This window comes from Saimiri boliviensis, chromosome 2 (assembly GCF_048565385.1).
Source record: "Saimiri boliviensis isolate mSaiBol1 chromosome 2, mSaiBol1.pri, whole genome shotgun sequence".
NCBI lineage: Eukaryota > Metazoa > Chordata > Mammalia > Primates > Cebidae > Saimiri > Saimiri boliviensis.
This window is the reverse complement of record NC_133450.1, coordinates 172,518,511-172,539,319: the sequence shown is the minus strand read 5'-3', so window position 1 is coordinate 172,539,319 and position 20,809 is coordinate 172,518,511. Positions and strand designations below refer to the sequence as shown.

Here is a 20,809-nt window from a genome sequence, read left to right as displayed (position 1 = left end):
TAACCCTAACACAATGGCTATTAACATGCATCCTTCCTGAACTTCTGGGTTTCCAGTTTGAACATATATACAGTATATAAGAATGTATGTGTGTGTGTGTGTGTGTGTGTGCACGTGTGCACATGCATGTGCATGCACACAGGTACACAGCTCTCATCAGAAGCAAAAAAAAAGAAGCAACTTGAAAACTACAGTATCTATAGCTCCAAGAACCAGATTATCAATCTGGAGTCTACTTCGGATGTATAAAACTGGTGGAGTTGGATTTGTCTCAAGGAAATGTTACAGCAGAAAAATCAATGAGTATCAAATCACCATTCAGTATGTTGCCCCCACTGAAGGTCTTTCCATTCTTGCTCATATCAAACAAGGATACTATTTGACTCTTTGTCCCTGATGTTATATCAGTTCTTCCCCAAGCATTAAAATTCCCTCTTTAATCTGCCAGTCTATTTATATTGTCAGATCATAAAAACAATCAGTAGATACTGAACAAGTATATGAGAAGCTCATCACTAGGCTAAACTCAATCATGTGCTATTTTTCTTCATATATACATTGTTATATGGGGTACCACCCCTAGCGGCAAATGCAAAAATGTTTAGTGCAAGCTTACCGGTCATTCCGAAAGATCTTTGGCAGATACCTTCTGGGGAACCACATGGCCAAAGCACACATCAGAACCCAAAGGATTGCAAGTTCATCAAGCATCTGACCCAGGAAACTAAGAGTTGCATGGAAGTAGACAGATCCAATTCCTAGAATCAATTACAACCAATATAAAAAGGTCACCACAGAAGGGACACAAATTCAATACACTGCTTAAGGATAGTCCTTTCACCAACAGTTATCACAGTCACCAGATCACTCTCTCTCTCTGAAAAAAGAAACTGAAGAAAGAAACTCATACCACCCAGGCATGCAAGCCTCAAGTCTAGAAAGAGGATTTCAACCAGGGCCCAAACATCAGCACATCAGAACTTTAATAGTTCCACAGTTAAACACATTCTGCCTTCATCCACAGAGCCTTTATGAGAAGAGGCAGTAAATAAAAGTCAACTTTCCCTCAGTGTAAAGAATTCCCAACCTGCCTGTGGGAGGAAATGGAAATGACACAAGCATTTCACAAAACAATGAGGGATCAAACATCTACATTTTTTTCTTCAATTTTAGTCCATTAGAAACCAGCCTCCCCAGAGTTCAATTGTTTCACATGACTTTCCTCAGCCGCTCTCAGAAAACTGCACTGGCATTGCCCCAATAGCAACTACACAAATGAAGTCTCAAATGCAGGCAAGAGATAGTAATGCCAACCTTGTTATCAAGCCTGAATTTAAGAGTCCTTTTGCCAGCAAGCAAGCAGAAAAAAAGTTTGCTAAGACCTCAGATTGACTTTAGTTTACAAAACATTATGTTCAAAGGGGACAAGCCTGAATTTAAGAGTCCTTTTGCCAGCAAGCAAGCAGAAAAAAAGTTTGCTAAGACCTCAGAGTGACTTTAGTTTACAAAACATGTTCAAAGGGGACAAGCCTGAATTTAAGAGTCCTTTTGCCAGCAAGCAAGCAGAAAAAAAGTTTGCTAAGACCTCAGAATGACACTAGTTTACAAAACATTATGTTCAAAGGGGACCAGAAGTGTGTGGAATTCCTTTTCCTCCCGTTCTGTCCACGTTCCGAAACTACTCCACTTACCCACTACAACTAAAAGAGTCCATATTAAGTAGATGCCGCTGTTGAAGCATGTTGCATACTGACGAAACAAGCACATGCAGATGGGCGGTAAAATGAAAAACAAGACATTGCTGATCTGCGGGAAAAAAAATGTAAAACACAAAGATGAGTATAAAGTAAAAAGGGCAAAAAAATAAAGTGGGCTCTTTCAAGTATGCCCTGCAAACTGGGATAAATGTGGTCATATATCTTGTTTCAGTTCTTGCATTTTTCTTTCTTTCTTTCTTCCTTTGTTCTTTGGGATGGGTCTCACTGTCACCCAGGCTGGAAGGCTCAAGTGCAGTGGTGCAATGTCAGCTCACTGCAACCTCCACCTGCCGAGTTCAAGCAACTCCCCTGCCTCAGCCTCCCGAGGAGCTGGGATTACAGGCACCCACCACCATGCCTGGCTAATTTTTGTATTTTTAGTAGAGATGGGATTTCCCCATGTTGGCCAGGCTGGTCTCGAACTCCTGACCTCAAGTGATCCACCCACCTCAGCCCCCCAAAGTGCTGGGATTACAAGTGTGAGCCACCACACCCAGTCTCTTACACTTTTTTTTGACAACAGATACAGAATCAGGAAAATTTAAAAATTTTAAATGACCATTTAAGGGGCTCCCTGCTGCTTCTTTGATCATAGGAGCAGCTATAAAAACACTGCAGTCTATGAAAGCTGCCAAGCTCCTCTCTTGATTCAAAGAACCAGTAATTGCAAGTTTAATTATGAAGCATTCTAATTTACTTGCACTTACTTTTTTTCTTTTTCTTTTCTTTTTTTTTCTTTTTGAGACAAAGTCTTGCTCTGTTGCCAGGCTAGAGTGCAGTGGCGTGATCTCAGCTCACTGCAACCTCCGCCTCCTGGGTTCAAGTGATTCACCTGCCTCAGCTTCCTGAGTAGCTGGGACTGTCATGTGCCACCAAGCCCAACTAACTTTTGTATTTTTGTAACAGATGGGGTTTCACCATGTTGGCCAGGATGGTCTCGATCTCTTGACCTAGTGATCCACCTTACTTAGCCTCCCAAAGTGCTGCAATCACAGTTGTGAGCCATGGTGCTGGCCTTCATTATCTTTTTTTAAGAGATGTGGTCTAGCTATGTTGTCTAGGCTGGGCTGAAGTGATCCTCCCACCAGAGCCTCCCAAGTAGGTAGGACTAGGGGCATGCCACCATACCTGGCTGCATTTACTTACTTACTTGTTTGTTTGTTTGTTTGTTTGTTTTTGAGACAGAGTTTCTTCTTGTTGCCCAGGCTGCAGTTCAATGGCACAGTCTTTCACACTGCAACCTCTGCCTCCCAGGTTCAAGAGATTCTCCTGCCTCAGTCCCCTGAGTAGCTGGGACTACAGACACTCACCACCACGTGCAACTAATTTTTGTATTTTTAGTAGAGACTGGGTTTCTACTAACAACTATGTTGGCCAGGCTGGTCTCTAACTCCTGACCTCAGGTGAGCCACTCCTCAGCCTCCCAAAGTACTGGGATTAGAGGCGTGAGCCACCACGCCCACCTGCATTTATCTTTTTAAAAATAAGGTCTGTATTAAACAATGGTTTAAAAAAAAATGTTTAATGAAGGCATGAAAAAGAGTAGACACTGTCCAGCTCCCAATCATCCTCCCCAGCCAGGCCAGCCTTTTGCCCTGGGCCTACAGGAAAAGAGGACTCTTTCTAGTATCCCCCTTAGTTGTCCTTTGACAGCTTTCTCATCCTAATCAAAACCTATTTTTAGGTAAAGATCATATTTGAAAGTTTCATCCCAGCTTTAAAATGGTATCATTTTATCTCGTAGACTTTGGGGTGGATTTAAATCTTCATGTTATGTCTCCATGGGCATTCAACTTTTTTTAATTTTTAATAATCTATCTTAATGCAATGTATTCAAAATATTGTCATTTGAACATGTAATCACTATAAAATATCATTAATGAGATAGTTTGCTTTTTTTTTTTTTTTTTTTTTTCGGAGAGACTGGGTCTTACTCTGTCAAGTAGGCCAGAATACAGTGGTGGGATCAGCTCCCTGCAGCCTCTAACTCCCAGGCTTAAAGGAGCCTCCAGCCTCAGCCTCTTGAATAGCTAGGATTATAGGCATGCACCACCATGCTGTGCACTCCTGGCCTCAAGCAATCCTCCTACCTCAGACTCCCAAAGTGCTGGGATTACAGAAATGAGTCACTGTGCCTAGCCTACTTTACATTCTTTTGTTCACACCATGGACTTGAAGAACAGTGTAAATTTCATGCTCCCAACAAGCCTCAGTTTGGGCTAGGCACATTTTCTGTGTTCAACAGCCAGCTACATGTGGCCAGTGACTGTCATCTTGGATAGCATAACCCCAGAACCTCACCTCTAATTACTTTAACTCACTTTTTGTTTGGCTAATTTTGGGGTTGTTTGTTTCACAGACTCATGGCTTTTTTTTTTTTTTCTGAACGTTTAAAAATTGAGGTAAAATTCACATACCATAAAACTGTTTTAAAATATACAATTCAGTGGCATTTAGTACATTCATAATGGGCAACCATTACCTCTATCTAGTTCCAAAAATGTTTTCATCACCCTGAAAAGAAATGCTATTCTCATTAAATAGTCACTCCTCATTTCTCTCTCCCTCGGCTCCTGGCAACCACCAATCTGTCTTTTGTCTCTATGATTTTACCTGTTCTAAATATTTCACATAAGTGGAATCATACAATGTATGATCTTTTGTATCTAGCTTATTTTTTCACTTACCATAATGTTTTTAAGGTTCATCCATATTACAGCATATACTAGTACCTTATTCTTTTTTATGGCTGAATAACATTCCATTGTAAGGATATATTACATTTTGTTTATCCACTCATACATTAACGGTTGCTGGGTACTATGGTCTAAATGTGTCCCACACACACACACACAAAATTTATACGTTAAAACTTAATCATCAATGTGATAGTATCGGAATTTGCCATATAATAACATTTCAGTCAACAAAGAGCTACATATACGAGAGTGGCGCCATATTATAATGGAGCTTTTATGCCATATTTTTCCTGATACTTTTCCAAGTGTAGATATGCTTAGATACAAATGTTTACTGTTGTGTTACAGGTGCCTACAGGGTCCAGTACAGTAACATGTTGTATAGGTTTATATCCTATGAGCAACAGGCCATACCATATGGCCTGGGTGTGTACAAAGCTATACTACCTACGTTTGTGTAAGTATGGTCTATAATGTTGTAGAATGACAAAATCTTCTGACAGTACATTTCTTTTTTTTTTAAGTCAGAGTCTTGCTCTGCTGCCAGACTGAAGTGCAGTGGCACAATCTCGGCTCACTACAACCTCTACCTCTCAGGTTCAAGTGATTCCCCTGCCTCAGCCTCCCCAGTAGCTGGGGCTACAGGCACATACCACTACACCCGGCTAATTTTTTATATTTTAGTAGAGACGGGGTTTCACCATGTTAGCCAGGATGGTCTCGATCTCCTGACCTCCTGATCCATCCATCTTGGCCTCCCAAAGTGCTGAGATAACAGGCGTGAGCCACCACACCCAGCCCTGACAATACATTTCTCAGAATATATCCCCAACACACAACTATATTAAGAGATGGGGCCTTTGGAGGCGTTAATTTGGATTAGCACTCTCATAACAGAGGTGTGAAGGAGGTGTTCACCCTTCCAACAGTGTGAGGGTGTAGCACATACTCCGTCTTTGAAGCAGGGAGCCCTCACCAGACCCCAAACCTGCTGGCATCTCGACCTTGGATTTTCCAGCCTCTATAACTGTAAGAAATGAATTTCTGTTATTATAAATTGCCCAGTTTAAGGTCTTTTGTTATAGCAGCATGAACGGACTCAGGCACTGGCTGGTGTACTAATTCCATTTTAACATTTTGAGGAACCACCAAACTTTTTCCACAGCAGCGTTTTTATATTCCCATCAGCAATGTACAGTGTTCCAATTTCTCACATCCTTGCCAACACTTGTTATATTCTTTTTTGTTTTTAAATTAAGGCCATTTTAGAAAATATGAAGTGGTAGGAACATTCAGCTTTTAAGTCTCATCTCTGACTGCGGAGTGAGGGGCTCCTTGTACAGGACTGAGGACACAGAGGAAGTTATGTCGAACGTGCAGATGATGGCTAAGTCTACATGAGTAACACCCATGGGGATGGGGTAGGAGGGGTCCTGGACTAAACACAAACCAACAACAAAAACCACATTCAGAAATAGGTGGATATGGAAGAGGAAGTCTGCAAAGCGAAGGGCACAGGGCTTTCAGAAGAAAAGAATGGTCACTTAAGTTGGACAATACAGAATGGTCACTTAGAGGATGTCTCAAAAAACCATGATGGTGGGCACCTGAACTGAACTGAAGTGGGCAGGGATGAAGAGCTTTCCCAGACGTAAGAAATCACACTGGTACACAACTAAATAGAATTCTTGCTTCAGCAAACCCCGGAGCTTGAGGCATAGGGCAAGTAAGGGCTGGCAACTTCAGGGACCAAAGCCTGCCTCTGCCACCATCTGGGGAGGAGAGGAGCTAAGCATGACACTGTTTTTGGAAATGGGAGAAAGATGGGTGGGAGAGAAATGCAAGTCAAAGGAGGAGCACAAGACCCTTGGTCAGGGGCAGAATAGGAACAGAGCTGTTGCCTTTGGTTAAAATCCAAGTCTGAAATACCTAAGTGAGGCTGTATCATTATGGAGAAAGGGGTACCTTTTTCTAGCTGATTCACTTTTTTTTTTTTTGTTTTGTTTTGTTTTAAAACAGAGTCTCACTCTGTCACTTGCCCAGGCTGGAGTGCAGTGGCACAATCTTGGCTCACTGTAACCTCTGCCTCCCAGGTTTAAGCGATTCTCCTGCCTCGGTCTCATGATTAGCTTGGATTACAGGCACCCGCCACAACCAGTAATTTTTTAATTTTTAGTAGAGATGAGGTTTCACCACATTGGCCAGGCTGGTCTTCAACTCCTGACCTCAAGTGATCCACTTGCCTCAGCCTCTAAAAGTGCTGGAATTACAAGTGTGAGCCACCACACTCAGCCTTTACTTGGTTCACTTTGTTGAAGATCTTTCTGTTTCCCACATAGGAGTCCTATGACCTTGGGTAAGAATACGGACAAATTGAGATGTCATAGGTGTCATAGTCTCCAATCTGATAAATGTGGCCAATTTTTCCTAGATTAATGAAAAAGAAAAGAAATATGGTCAGTTTTCATTTATCAAGAAGCAGGCACAAAGGAGGAATCAGGGTAAGTGTCTAAGTACTGTATAGGCAATAGGTTTTTTGGTGTTTTTTTTTTTTTTTTTGAGACAGAGTTTTGCCCTTGTTGCTCAGACTGGAGTGCAATGGCGCAATCTTGGCCAACTGCAACCTCCGCCTCCTGGGTTCAAGCAATTCTCCTGCCTCAGCCTCCCAAGTAGCTGGGACTACAGGCATGCACCACCAGGTCCAGCTAATTTTTTCTATTTTTTTAGTAAAGATGGGGTTTCACCATGTTAGTCAGGCTTGTCTGGAACTGCTGACCTCAGGCGATCCATTCTCCTTGGCCAATTATAGGCATAAGCCACCGAGCCCGGCCAGCGGTAGGCTTTTGTTCATTGTTATGATCAAAGCCCTTAACTTTTTTAAAACTACACTTTAAGTTTTGGGATACATGTGCAGAACATGCAGGTTTGTTACACAGGTATACATGTGCCATGGTGATTTGCTGCACCCATCAACCTGTCATCTACATTAGGTATTTCTCCTAATGCTAGCCCTCCCCTGGCCCCCCATCCTCTTCAGGTCCCAGTGTGTGATGCTCCCCTTCCTGCATCCATTTCTGTTCCTGTGTTAGCTTACTGAGAATGATGGTTTCCAGCTTCATTCATTTCCCTGCAAAGGACAGGGACTCATCCTTTTTTATGGCTGCATAGTATTCCATGGTGTACATGTGCCACATTTTTCTTGTCCAGTCTATCATTGATGGGCATTTAGGTTGGTTCCAAGTCTTTGCTATTGTGAACAGTGCTGCAATAAACATATGTGTACACGTGTCTTTATAATAGAGTGATTTACAATCCTTTGGGTTTGTAATGGGATTGCTGGGTCAAATGGTATTTCTGGTTCTAGGTCCTTGAGGAATCACCACACTGTCTTCCACAATGGTTGAACTAATTTACACTCCCAACAGTGTAAAAGTGTTCCTATTTCTCCACATCCTCTCCAGCAACTGTTGTCTCCTGACTTTTTAATGATCGCCATTCAAACTGGCATGAGATGGTTTCTCATTGTGGTTTTGATTTGCATTTCTCTAATGACCAGTGATGATGAGCTTTTTTCCATATGCTTGTTGGCCGCATAAATATCTTCTTTTGAGAAGTGTCTGTTCATATCCTTCACCCACTTTTTGACGGGGTTTTTTTCTTGTAAATTTGTTTAAGTTCCTTGTAGATTCTGGATATTAGCCCATTGTTAGATGGACAGATTGCAAAAGTTTTCTCCCGTTCTATAGGTTACCTGTTCACTCTGATGGCAGTTTCTTTTGTTGTGCAGAAGCTCTTTAGTTTAATTAGATCTCATTTGTTGTCACTGCTTTTGGCGTTTTAGTCATGAAGTCTTTGCCCAGGCCTATGTCCTGAATGGTATTGAGTAGGTTTTCTTCTAGGATTTTATGATTTTAGGTCTTATATTTAAGTCTTTTTTTTTTTTCTTTTTTTTGAGATGGAGTCTTGCTCTGTCACCAGGCTGGAATGCAGTGGTGTCATCACACCTCACTGCAAACTCCACCTCCCAGGCTCAAGCAATTCTCCAGTCTCAGCTGCCCAAGTACCTAGGACTACAGATGCACGTCACCACACCCTGCTAATTTTTTTTTTTTATTTTTAGTAGTTACGGGGTCTCCCCATGTTGGCCAGGATGATCTCGATCTCGTGACCTCATGATCCACCTGCCAGAGTCTCCCAAAGGGCTGGGATTACAGGCATGAGCCACTGCGCCCAGCCACACACTTAAGTTTAATCCATCTTGAGATAATTTTTGTATAAAGTGTAAGGAAGGGGTCTGGTATCAGTTTACTGTATATGGCTAGCCAGTTTTCCCAACACCACTTATTAAATAGGGAATCCTTTCCTCATTGCTTATTTTTGTCAGGTTTTCAAAGATCGATGGTTGTAGATGTGTGGCGTTTTCTGTAGATGTGTGTAGATTTCTGAGGCCTCTGTTCTGTTTCATTGGTCTACATATCTGTTTTGGTACCAGTATTGTGCTATTTTGATTACTGTAGCCTTGTAGTATAGTTTGAAATCAAGTAGCGTGATGCCTCCAGCTTTGCTCTTTTTGCTTAGGATTGTTTTGGCTATACGAGCTCTTTTTTGGTTCCATATGAAATTTAAAGTAGTTTTTTATAATTCTGTGAAGAAAGTCAATGGTAGCTTCAGGGGGATAGCACTGAATCTATAAATTACTTTGGGCAGTATGGCCATTTTCACAATATTGATTCTTCCTATCCATGAGCATGGAATGTTTTTCCATCATTTTTATGTCCTCTCTTACTTCCTTTAGCAGTGGTTTGTAGTTCTCTTTGAAGAGGTCCTTCACATCCCTTATAAATTGTATTCCCAGGTATTTTATTCTCTTTGTAGCAATTGTGAATGGGAGTTCATTCATGATTTGGCTGTATAGGAATCTATTATTGGTGTATAGGAATGTTTGTGATTTTTGCACACTGACATTATATCCTGAGACTTTGCTGAAGTTGCTTATCAGCTTAAGGAGTTTTGGAGCTGAGATGATTGGGTTTTCTTTTTTTTTTTTTTTTTTGAGACGGAGTTTCGCTCTTGTTACCCAGGCTGGAGTGCAATGGCATGGTCTTGGCTCACCGCAACTTCCGCCTCCTGGGTTCATGCAATTCTACTGCCTCAGCCTCCTGAGTAGCTGGGATTACAGGCACGTGCCACCATGCCCAGCTAATTTTTTGTGAATCGCAAAAAATTAAAAATTGTGAATCGCATCATCCACTGTGCAACGGGGTTTCACCATGTTGACCAGGATGGTCTCGATCTCTTGACCTCGTGATCCACCTGCCTCGGCCTCCCAAAGTGCTGGGATTACAGGCTTGAGCCACCGCGCCCGGCATGATTGGGTTTTCTAAATATACAATCATGTCATCTGCAAACTGATACAATTTGACATAACTTTCTGGAATCATTTAAAGAATCAAAGATCCTTATGAGGGGCTTTTTAATAAGGATCATTTTAAGAAGGATCTTAAAAATCATCCCTTAGTCCAGGCACGGTGGCTCACGCCTATAATCCCAGCACTTTGGGAGGCTGAGGTGGGTGGATCACCTGAGACCACCCTGGCCAACATGGTGAAACCCTCTCTCTACTAAAAATACAAAAAAAAATTAGCTGGGCACCTGTAATCCCAGCTACTGGAAAGGCTGAGGCAGGAAAATCACTTAAACTGGGGAGGCAGAGGTGCAGTGAGCTGAGCTTGCGTCACTGCACTCCAGCCTGGGTGACAAGAGTGAAACTCTGTCTCAAAAAAATAAAATAAAATAAAAACCATCCTTGTTTTACAAAGGGATATAGCTGAGAGCACTGAAAAGCTCCAAGGCTGGCTAAGTCAGAGAGCCAATTTCCACAGCGCCGGGCTCCTTCCACTGCCCCCAGCTGATTTTCAACCCCAATCCATCCAACCACATTCTGACCTCCGTGTCTTAACTCCATTAGCATCTAAAAATTGTGAATCGCATCACCCACTGTGCATCGCACACTGTGCACACATATGACCAGTTTCTTGGCTTTAACGTAAACATGGCTTTCCTCTTGTTAAACACAGAAATAAAAGGAAAAAAAGGAGATGAATGGGGAGAGGGAGGAGATGAAGGGGGGTCAAGAAAGTAAAGAAAGAGGGGAAGAAAAATAGAATTGTTATACCATGGATAACTTAAAACCTGATCTTTCTTTCTTCATATACATGAATGTATTCTTGTAAAAAAGGAATAAATAAAGTTTCCTTTCTAGCTTCTTCTCCAGAGATAACCTCTGTTCTCATTTTCTTCACAATTACATGAATAGGTACATATATGTCACATCTTGTAACATTCCCATTGTACAGCTTTCTTTTCTCCTTCAACAATATGCCCTGTAAACCTTTTCATCATAGATAATACAGATTTAGTTCACTTCCTGCAAGTGAGGCAGATGGCAGCAGTTTAGCCATTTTCCAGTGGAAGGAACATCAATTTACAGTCCCACTTATAATGCTGAAAATACAATGCATTGTGATTTTTACCCCAGAGGATCTTTAGTGCCTTGAGTCCTCTCAATCTAACTTGCTTCTAAGTGCAACTATCTACTGCCAAGCTGTTCCCTAACACTTTCTTAGGTTATATTTCCACCAGCAATGCATACACTAAGCACTTTTAAATGTATTAATATATTATTTGCAAAGGCATGAAGTCATATATAACACCTACAGTGAAAGTATGATATGTCAAACATTTTCTTTTTTAAAAAAATTATTATTATTATTACTATTATTTTAGATGGAGTCTCATTCTGTCACCCAGGCTGGAGTGCAGTGGCACAATCTTGGCTAACTGCAACATCTGCCTCCCAGGTTCAAGCAATTTTCCTGATTCAGCCTCCCCTTAAGTAGCTGGAACTATAGGTGAATGCCACCATGCCCGTCTAATTTTTTGTATTTTTTTAGTAGAGACGGGGTTTCACCATGTTGGCCAGGCTGGTCTCAAACTCCTGACTTCAAGTGATCAGCCTGTCTCGGCCTCCCAAAGTGCTGGGATTACAGGCATGAGTCACTGCACCCGGCCCAAACATTTTCTTTAAATGTGCGTATTAGAAGCACCACTTAGAAGCACTATTTTGCCATATGCCTCCATATAATACTGAAATTACATTATTGCTTCTGTCTACGCCATCTACCAAGGCTGGCTGGCCCCCACTGTACCTTTTAAAGACATCAATATATGGAAAGAAAAAGAACAAATTAGTAGGAGACTAAGACAAAAAGATGAAGGAACACCAAAAGAAATGTAAAAAAGCAAACCAGTCATGGTTTAAAAATAGACTCATGGCTCCATCTCTACTGAGAAATAAACTTCCCCTCAAAATTTTATGGGTCACTGAAATTGTAGTATAGTTCAGTCAAGGAATATATTTTAAAGCCTACTGTTAGATTATAGCACACTCACAGCTCACTGCAGCCTTGATCTAAGCCTTCTAACTGAGACCACAGGCATGTGCCATCATGTCCAGCTAATTTTTGCACTTTTTGTAGTGACACGGTTTCACCATGTGGCTCAGACTGGTCTCAAGTGATCTGCCAGCCTCAGCCTCCCAAAGTACTAGGATTAGAGGCGTGAGCCACTGTGCCTAGCCCACAGTTTTAAAAAATGTATTAATTATTTCCTTAGAAAGTTCCTCATTCTATGAATTTCCACATAACATTTGCTACAAAATAATCTCATGAACATACTGCTGTCTCATCCTGATACATCTGAATATGCACTTTCCAGTCAGAGGGTAAATAAAGACAAAACAACAGGCTATACATATTCTGGACACCAGATTCATAAACAGATAAGGACTTTTATACTGGCTGAGTGGATTGCCTATGCATCTTAATTGAGTGCTGATTCCTAACTACCCATTCCATCGTTTAACTTCTGCCCCTGGGATGACCAACTGTCCTGCTTTGCCTGGGACTGAGAAGGCTTCCAGGGCATGGGACTTTCAGTATTAAAATCAGAAAAGTCGCCGGGCGCGGTGGCTCAAGCCTGTAATCCAGCACTTTGGGAGGCCGAGGCGGGTGGATCACGAGGTCGAGAGATCGAGACCATCCTGGTCAACATGGTGAAACCCCGTCTCTACTAAAAGCGCAAAAAATTAGCTGGGCACGGTGGCACGTGCCTGTAATCCCAGCTACTCAGGAGGCTGAGGCAGGAGAATTGCCTGAGCCCAGGAGGCGGAGGTTGCGGTGAGCCGAGATCGCGCCATTGCACTCCAGCCTGGGTAACAAAGGCGAAACTCCGTGTCAAAAAAAAAAAAAAAAAAAAAAAAAAAATCAGAAAAGTCTCAGGCAAAAACCGAGGATGAGTTTGGCCACCCTATTCAGAAGCCTTCTTGCAAAAACCACCACCCTATCCTCCTGGCCCACCTCAGCCTCCCAAAGTGCTGGGATTACAGGCATGAGCCACCATGCCTAGCCTTATACATGCATATTTTATATGCAGACACAGATATATGCGCTTTTTACATGCCTAGAAAATATCTAGAAAGATGCAGAAGGGTATTTTTCACTCTATAACTTAGATACTCTAAATTTTTTGCCATGATTATATTACTTTCACAATAAACAGCCTTTATTTATTTATTTATTTATTTATTTATTTTGAGACAGAGTCCTGCTCTGTTGCCAGGCTAGAATGCAGTGGTGCAATCTGGGCTCACTGCAATCTCCACCTCCTGGGTTCAAGCGATTCTCCTGCCTCAGTCTCCCGAGTAGCTGGGACTACAGGCGCGTGCCACCATGCCCAGCTAATTTTTGTCTTTTTAGTAGAGACATGGTTTCACCATGTTGGCCAGGATAATCTCAATCTCCTGACCTCTTGATGTGCCGGCCATGGCCTCCTAAAGTGCTGGGATTACAGGTGTGAGCCACCACCCCCAGCCAATATAAACAGCATTTTAAAAAATTACTTTAAGTAAACTTTTTTCATATCAAACATTATGAGTTTTATCTTAAAGATAAAATGGTCCCAACACAGGAGTTTTAAGTTAAGGAAAGACTAAATAATAAAATCTATTCTATGCCAAATAGATAAATCTAAGTTAGTTACAGTAGCATTTATATCTTCAAGACAACTCTCTTGGTAGAGTCAAATGGACCAAGTTCTGACTTCAGCTGTGCTATGCTCTTGACCACAGCGAGTAACATAAACTCTCTAGGCCCCAATTTCTACCTTTATCAAATGGATATAATAAATAGCATCCACTATCTAGGGTGAGTATAGAGTACCCAGCACAGCTTCAACACATAGCAAATAAGTAATGGTAGCCAGTAGCATCTGAAGTTGTAATAGTGATGTGCTGCTACCCCAAGACCCATTAAGAAGGTTCTAGATCCCTCTCCCAGTCTTCTCCTGATTTAACATTGTCAATTCCTCCAACTTTTTCTCAAAACAGGTAATGATTATTAGTTTTCTATAAACTGAGTAGTTAGACCTGTTGCCTTATTATGAGGATTTAAGAGGATATTTATCACCATGTAATAGTTCACAGTCTTTTAAACACAGGAGTAAGATAAGCAAGGAATGTCCTGTGATAAGCATCAGAATATAAATAGTACGTAAGAACAGAGGAGAAGGCCAGGCATGGTGCTTCACGCCTGTAATCCCAGCACTTTGGGAGGCTGAGCTGGGAGAATCACTTGAACCCGGGAGGTGGAGGTAGCAGTGAGCCAAGATAGCACCACAGCACTCAAGCCTAGGACAGACCAAGACTGTCTCAAAAATAATAATAATAATTTAAAAAATAAGAACAGAGGGGAAGAAACTTTTTTTGCTAAATTATTTGGACACCTACACTCAACAAAGTTAGGCAGTGAACTTATACTCTGAGACCTTATGTGCTCTGCTTTGCCAGAGAAAATTTTGTGGTTTAAGAGTATTCCAAGGAACAAAGTTAGTCAGATGGGCCAGCTGGGCTACTCGGCTAGACACTGCAGTTGAAGATCAACAGTTCATTTCTGAAAAAGACTTTAGCACTCACTACATAGAATAACAGCTCCAATGGGACTGGATTAAAAGTAAAGACAAACTCTCCCTTTTATCCAGGACTATGGGGCTTTTCAAGGCAGACTCAGAGAAACCATACAGTAGCTTTTTTGACCAAAATAACCAAGCCAGACCCTCTCTGCAGACCCCAGACTCCACAGATAATAACCATGCTATGTATGTGAGAACCTGTCACCAAGCTGTCATTTCTTCTTGAACTCTGGTGAAATCTTTATTCTCTCACTATCATTTACAAATGGACAACTTGTGTTACCACTGGTGTTTCTCCTTATTGAAAGTACCCAGCACTACTCCAGCCCATCCTCTTTGTGCAACTATTTACCCCTGATAGCATGCTCTGAGAGGTTATGCAATAGATAAGTCATGGCCACTTCCACTGTCTTTCACAGTATCTGTGGACAGCAGATAGCCAGGTTTTCTTTGAGACCCTGTTTCCCAGGCTGGAGTGAAGTGGCACGATCTCGGTTCACTGCAGCCTCCAACGCCCGGGCTCAGGTGATCTTCCCACCTTATCTTCCCAAGTAGCTGGGATGACAGGTGTGCATTACACATCCAGATAATTTTTGTATTTTTTTGCAGAGATGAGCTTTCGCCATGTTGCCAGAACTCCTAGATTCAAGCGATTCATCCGCCTTGACCTCCCAAAGCTCTAGGAATAAAGGTGTGAACCACAATGCCCAACCTCAGGTTTTCTTAAGGAACTAACCTAATCATAAAAAAATAAGCTGGAGCGTTTGTGTGGAAACCAGCCATGGATTTCAGCACTGAGGAGAGGGAGAAGCCAGACTTCTGGATTGAGACCCCAGCCATGCTGGAAATGTGAGCATGACAGCTCCCTCTTCAAGAGCCCAGTTTTCTCATCACATGTATAAAGGACAGGGACTAGATAGATCATCTGAGATCCTTGCAGGAAGTAAGCTACCTGACTCCTGCCGAAGACATTCTAGCAATTCTAAAAGGAAAAGCCCTAAACAACAACCTGGAATTCACAATGACCCAAACCAAGAGTTCCCGTTTTCCTAGTTTGGGCAGTGAAAAGATAAGCCACAGAAATGATCACGCAAAGTCTCACAGTCGGTACCAGGACTCCAAGCCATGGACATAGAGAAAAGAAGAGGCATTTCCTTTCCCAGCTGCAACCCTTCCCGGTTACCACAAGAACTAAAAACACACAAGATTCTGCAATGGGGAAGTTTCTGCTCGCCTTTAGCTAGGGACCTATATAAGTCCAAAACCCCCATGTTATCACTCCCAAACTTTCCTTTCACCCGTCAGACTTCAGAACTGGAGAAAGCACAGTCCTGGGCGGAGCTGAATTAGGGGCTCACGCAAGAATGGACACTAAAGGCAAGAAAAAAAAAAAAAGAACAAGTCGTAATTAACTTGATTCTGACCAAAAATAACTCGTCCACCATAGGCATGTTCTTGGGGGTGGAGCAAGTCAGCCTGGTGGGAGTGGGCCCGCCGCAGGGACCAGCCGGGGGCGTGCTCTTCCCAGCACTCCGAGAGTAGGTAGGTATTCAGGGCAAAAATGCACAATGCGACCCAAGTGCGTCACGCCACAGAGATCCCAGGGGAGGAAGAGAGTGGTTCTGGCAGGTTCACCGCCCCTAACTGACCCAAACGAGGAGAATGGGCTGACACAGACCCCTGGTTCCTGGACTGGTGAGGGCCGAACAAGAAGACAATAAGACCATCACCAAAAAAATGACAGGAGGAGGAAGATAAGCCCAGCCTTCGGGAATGGGGACAGGAGAGGAGGACAGATGCAGAACTGGAAGGAGCGCGCCGAGGAGGGGGTGTGGACTGACTCAGCCCCTGGAGAGAATGGCCCAGATACGCGCAGAGACCCACGTCCAGCTTCCAGACGCTGCGGCGTGGGGACAGCCCCCTCCCGCCGGCCCGCCTGCCCTCCCCGCTCCCGCGCCCCGCACCGTGTTGTAGAACTCAGCGATGGCAGGCACGATGGTGTAGTTGTCCTCGCACCAGTCCACCTCCGAGCTGCCAGCCTGCAGCTGGTCCCACCAGTGCGGGGCGCCCATGGCCACTCTGGGGCATTGGAGCAGCTGCTCCCGCAGCCAAGAAGAGCCCAGAGCTGCTGCGGAGGAAACCCGCGGCCACAGCGGCTTTGTGAAGTACCCGGCGGCCGCCGGATGTGCGCCTCGCAGCCGGCCTCCCGCGCTCCGCCCCGCCTCGCCTGCGGGACGTGCCTCGCTCGCAGACCCGCCCAGGCCCCGCCCTCCCCCGTGCGGCCACGCCCGCTATGGGGCGGGACCCGCGCGGAAGGAGGGGTCCGAGGTGGGGCGCCCGGAGGCGGGGACCGGCTCCGGACGCTTCCAGACTTCTCAGCACCCTGCAGGTGGCCGCGAGCTCGACGGTGCTAACCACCTCTGCCCACGCCCATCTCCTGGCTCTGGCTCGCAGGCGCCCTCGGATTGAAGGAGCGCCAGAGCTCTCCCTGGCAAAAAAATACAAAACAAAAATAAACCCGAGGACCCGGACCTGTCTGGATTCAGGTAGAGTCTGCAGCGATTTTGCTGCGCCGGACATTGGACGCCAGTGCTCACACCCCTCAGAAGCTGGAGGCCACTTGCTGCCGTCGCTGTGGCAGAAGATCTTCCCGGCTGCCGGAGCAGGCTGAGCCGCCCCTTTCCCGGGGGAGCACTTCTATTTAGAGCACGTTCCTGCCCTCCCTCCCCTTGGCTCCACCTTTAGGGTTTAATCTAGCCTAGGATATGGGGACTTCGGCAAAGGGTCCAACGTCAGCCATCCCAAACCGCAGAGGATGTTGTGTGACAGCTATGACATCTCCAAGACATCGAGGTTCAAGAGGTGATAACATACATATGCCAAGTGCTGTCTGAAGAGCTTCCATGTATCTATCACTCAGTGTGCCCAGCAGAGATCCTGTGAGGTACTTTTATTAGCAACGTCCTTCCATTCGGCGACAGACCTGGAAATTCAATTCAGGCAAGATGTTATCGGATCCAGTTATAACTACTTTCCTTTGCTTCTGTAACTGTTGTACGGTTTCTAAATGAAAGCCAATCTGGTTCCCAGGATCCCTGGAAGAAAGCCACCCTGTGTGTGTATGTGGTGGCTCCCGTTCGCCTTCCTTGGAAGACTGTAGGAATCCAGGTCAGGACAGCAGCAGAAGAGGCCGTGGGCAGGTGACTGTCATTAGGACGTCTTGCTCGGACCCACAGGGTACCCTAAAGGCCAGCAGCTCCCCGGGGTCTGCCCTCTCTCTGGGCCTGACTGCCCAGCAGGACCCTGTATTGTGCTTCAGTTGTCCTGTCCACCAAGTGTTTGTCTGCCCACCGGTACCCACAGAGCCATGTGCAAATCCCCAGAGATCTCCATCACTGACAGAAACTGCAAGCCCTGTCTCCTCTCCTAGTCTCCAGAAAATCCAGGTTTGTCCCCGAGGGGCCAAACCACACCCCTCCTTTCATCTTTGTCCCAACTTCTATCCTTTCTTCCTGCTTGACAGGCAATTCCACTGCGTTCCATAACCCAGGAGGAAGATACATTCTTACCTTCTCCAAGGGTCGAATTAACCAGACCTGCAGAATACCCAGTGTGAGCTCACCACCTAAGAAGGGCTGTTGGGGGTAGATGTTTCCCACAGCCACAGAAGAAAAATGCATCCGTTAATTTCTGGGTCTCAAAATGCTACCCAGCTGTTCAACAATAGAATTTTCCACATAGTCAATATTTTACTTTTTCCAAAAACATTTTACTTGGAAATACATCCATATTCATCAAAATATAATATTTTTCAAAACCATTATTTTCTATGCCAGTGATTCTCAAACTGTGGTTCCCCTTTTTCTTTTCATTCCCATTCTCTTACCTGTGTATACTAGAGTTTCCCAGAGGATACATGATGTGTGATGTCATTATCTCTCTGACAGCTAATGGAACATGTGCTTGTGATTCTTCAGTATTAAAAGTCTGTTTAGGGCCGGGCGCGGTGGCTCAAGCCTGTAATCCCAGCACTTTGGGAGGCCGAGGCGGGTGGATCACGAGGTCGAGAGATGGAGACCATCCTGGTCAACATGGTGAAACCCCGTCTCTACTAAAAATACAAAAAACTAGCTGGGCATGGTGGTGCGTGCCTGTAATCCCAGCTACTCAGGAGGCTGAGGCAGGAGAATTGCCTGAACCCAGGAGGCGGAGGTTGCGGTGAGCCGAGATCGCGCCATTGCACTCCAGCCTGGGTAACAAGAGCGAAACTCCGTCTCAAAAAAAAAAAAAAAAAGTCTGTTTAAATTTCTAATATGGTAACTATTGATATTACCACATTAACCACAAGTTCTCCAGTGTTCTCAATATTTTTTAAGTGTGTGAAGGGGTCCTCAGACTAAAAAGATTAAAAGCTGCTGTTAAAAAGTATTCCTGGCTCAGTGAAGTGGCTCACGCCTGTAATCCCAGCACTTTGGGAGGCCAAGGCAGGCAGATCACCTGAGGTCTGGAGTTTGAGACCAGACTGGCCAACTTGTCCCAGCTATGGCGGGAGGCTGAGGCAGAATTGCTTGAACCCAGGGTGCAAAGGTTGCAGTGAGCTGAGATCGCACCATTGCACTCTAGCTTGGGCAACACAGCGAGACTCCATCTCAAAAAAAAAAAAAAAAAAAGAGAAAAAAAAATTCCCAATTAAACTATTTGTAATTTTTTTTATTACTTTTGGTGAGCGAGCACAGACTTAGACCTACATTGTTATCATACATCTCTTGTGCATACATAAGAAGGAAAGTATAAGCAAAAATAAATTCATTAAAGAATTCCTGTAATTTTTAAAAGGCTAGGCATGGTGGCTTACACCTGTTAACTCAGCACCTTGGGAGGCCGAGGTGAGCAGATCATGAGGTCAGGAGTTTCAGACCAGCATGACCAACATGGTGAAACCCTGTCTCTATTAAAAATACAAAAATTAGTGAGAGGTGGTGGCACACACCTGTAATTCCAGCTACTCAGAAGGCTGAGGAAGGAGAATTGCTTGAACCTGGGAAGCAGAGGTTGCAGTGAGCCGAGATCTCATCATTACACTCCAGCCTGGGTGGCAAGAGTGAGGCTCTGTCTCAAAAAAAAAAAAAAAAATCTGTAATTTCTTTACATTCAGAATCTCTATTCTTCTTCTGAGTCATTTTTCAGCTTATAGTCGTTGGTATCTGTGTCGTTCATATAGAAATGTCCTCTGTGTCCTTAATTACTACGTACTAATAATGCAGCATTCCCCGCTACTGTTTTCTTGCAAACTACTGACACCTGTCTTACAAATTTTAATGATGGGACTTTCCTGATCTTACCTGAAAGTGTCAGTGGAAGGTTTCCAGACAACAGGCAGCATGTGTCTTTTCCAGATGGTCCTTATATAATCTGTTGAGAGAAACATGGAGATTAGAGTGGCCAAGTCATCCCACCAGGAATAACCACCAAGTTTGTACATGTGCAGGCAGTGACACCACATTACAACCATGACCTCGCCAACCATAATCCTAAAATGCCATCCATGGTAAATGCATCAGGATTTCAGAGATTTAACAATGCAAAATAACATGAGTTTTAGCACTGTGAAATATTAAATTTGCTGAACATAATTCATCCTTCTTTTCAAGTCTTGCTAAGGGAATGATGGGAGTTTTTCATCCTCCACAGTAACTCCTATTGTCAGTGACAATTCTAGTTCAAAATCAAAGTCAGCCACCTTGGTTCCTTCTAGCTGCAACTGCACAGAGATAGTTCTTGAGTCACACTGTCTCTAAAATGTTGTTTTCATAGCTCTCCCCATTGTTAACATTGTTAACTGGTTTTTTGTTTTGTTTTTGTTTTTTTGAGACAGGGTATCACTCTGTTACTGGGGTTGGAGTGTAGCAGTGCAATTACAGCTCACTGCAGCCTTGACCTCCGAGACTCAAGCGATCCTCCTACCTCAGCCTCATGAGTAGCTGGACCACAAGGGTGCACCACAATGCCCAGCTAAATTTTGTATGTTTTGTAGAAAGCAGGTTTCATCGTGTTGCCCAGGCTGGTCTCAAACTCTCAGGTTCAAGTGATCCCTTGAGCCTCCCAAAGTGCTAGGATTATAGGAGTGAGCTGCTGTATCCAGCCAACATTTTAAAAATAAATACATTTAGTAATTGAACATGAGGGCCTATCAGGAGGTTATAAATTTTAAAATGATTTATATTAATTGCATGATGCATTAGCAACTACTGCTAGTGGTCGAATATAAAATTCTGATGTCTACTGTAAACTGAGTTTGTCGGGGAAAGGATATAGTGACAGCAGGCA

General features: G+C 43.8%; 1 protein-coding gene across 22 annotated transcripts in view; it reads right to left on the bottom strand.

The window, feature by feature from the left end:
* The window catches only part of ACER2 (alkaline ceramidase 2), a 71,422-nt gene that overhangs the window by 30,064 nt on the left and 20,549 nt on the right, over positions 1-20,809 (bottom strand). For 12 of the 22 annotated variants that reach the window (XM_074394910.1, XM_074394904.1, XM_074394901.1 and 9 more), the window contains 6 exons: positions 19,825-19,894; positions 19,473-19,591; positions 18,052-18,117; positions 17,357-17,465; positions 1,692-1,806; positions 617-758 (listed from right to left, as the gene is read on the bottom strand). In XM_074394910.1, coding sequence (XP_074251011.1) covers positions 617-758; positions 1,692-1,767 — 218 coding nt within the window. In that variant the 5' untranslated portion in view covers positions 1,768-1,806; positions 17,357-17,465; positions 18,052-18,117; positions 19,473-19,591; positions 19,825-19,894. Of the gene's footprint in view, positions 1-616; positions 759-1,691; positions 1,807-16,446; positions 16,700-17,356; positions 18,617-19,472; positions 19,596-19,824; positions 19,895-20,809 lie in introns of those variants that run through there. The other 10 variants (XR_012516590.1, XR_744894.3, XM_074394900.1 and 7 more) reach the window with 6 other exon arrangements.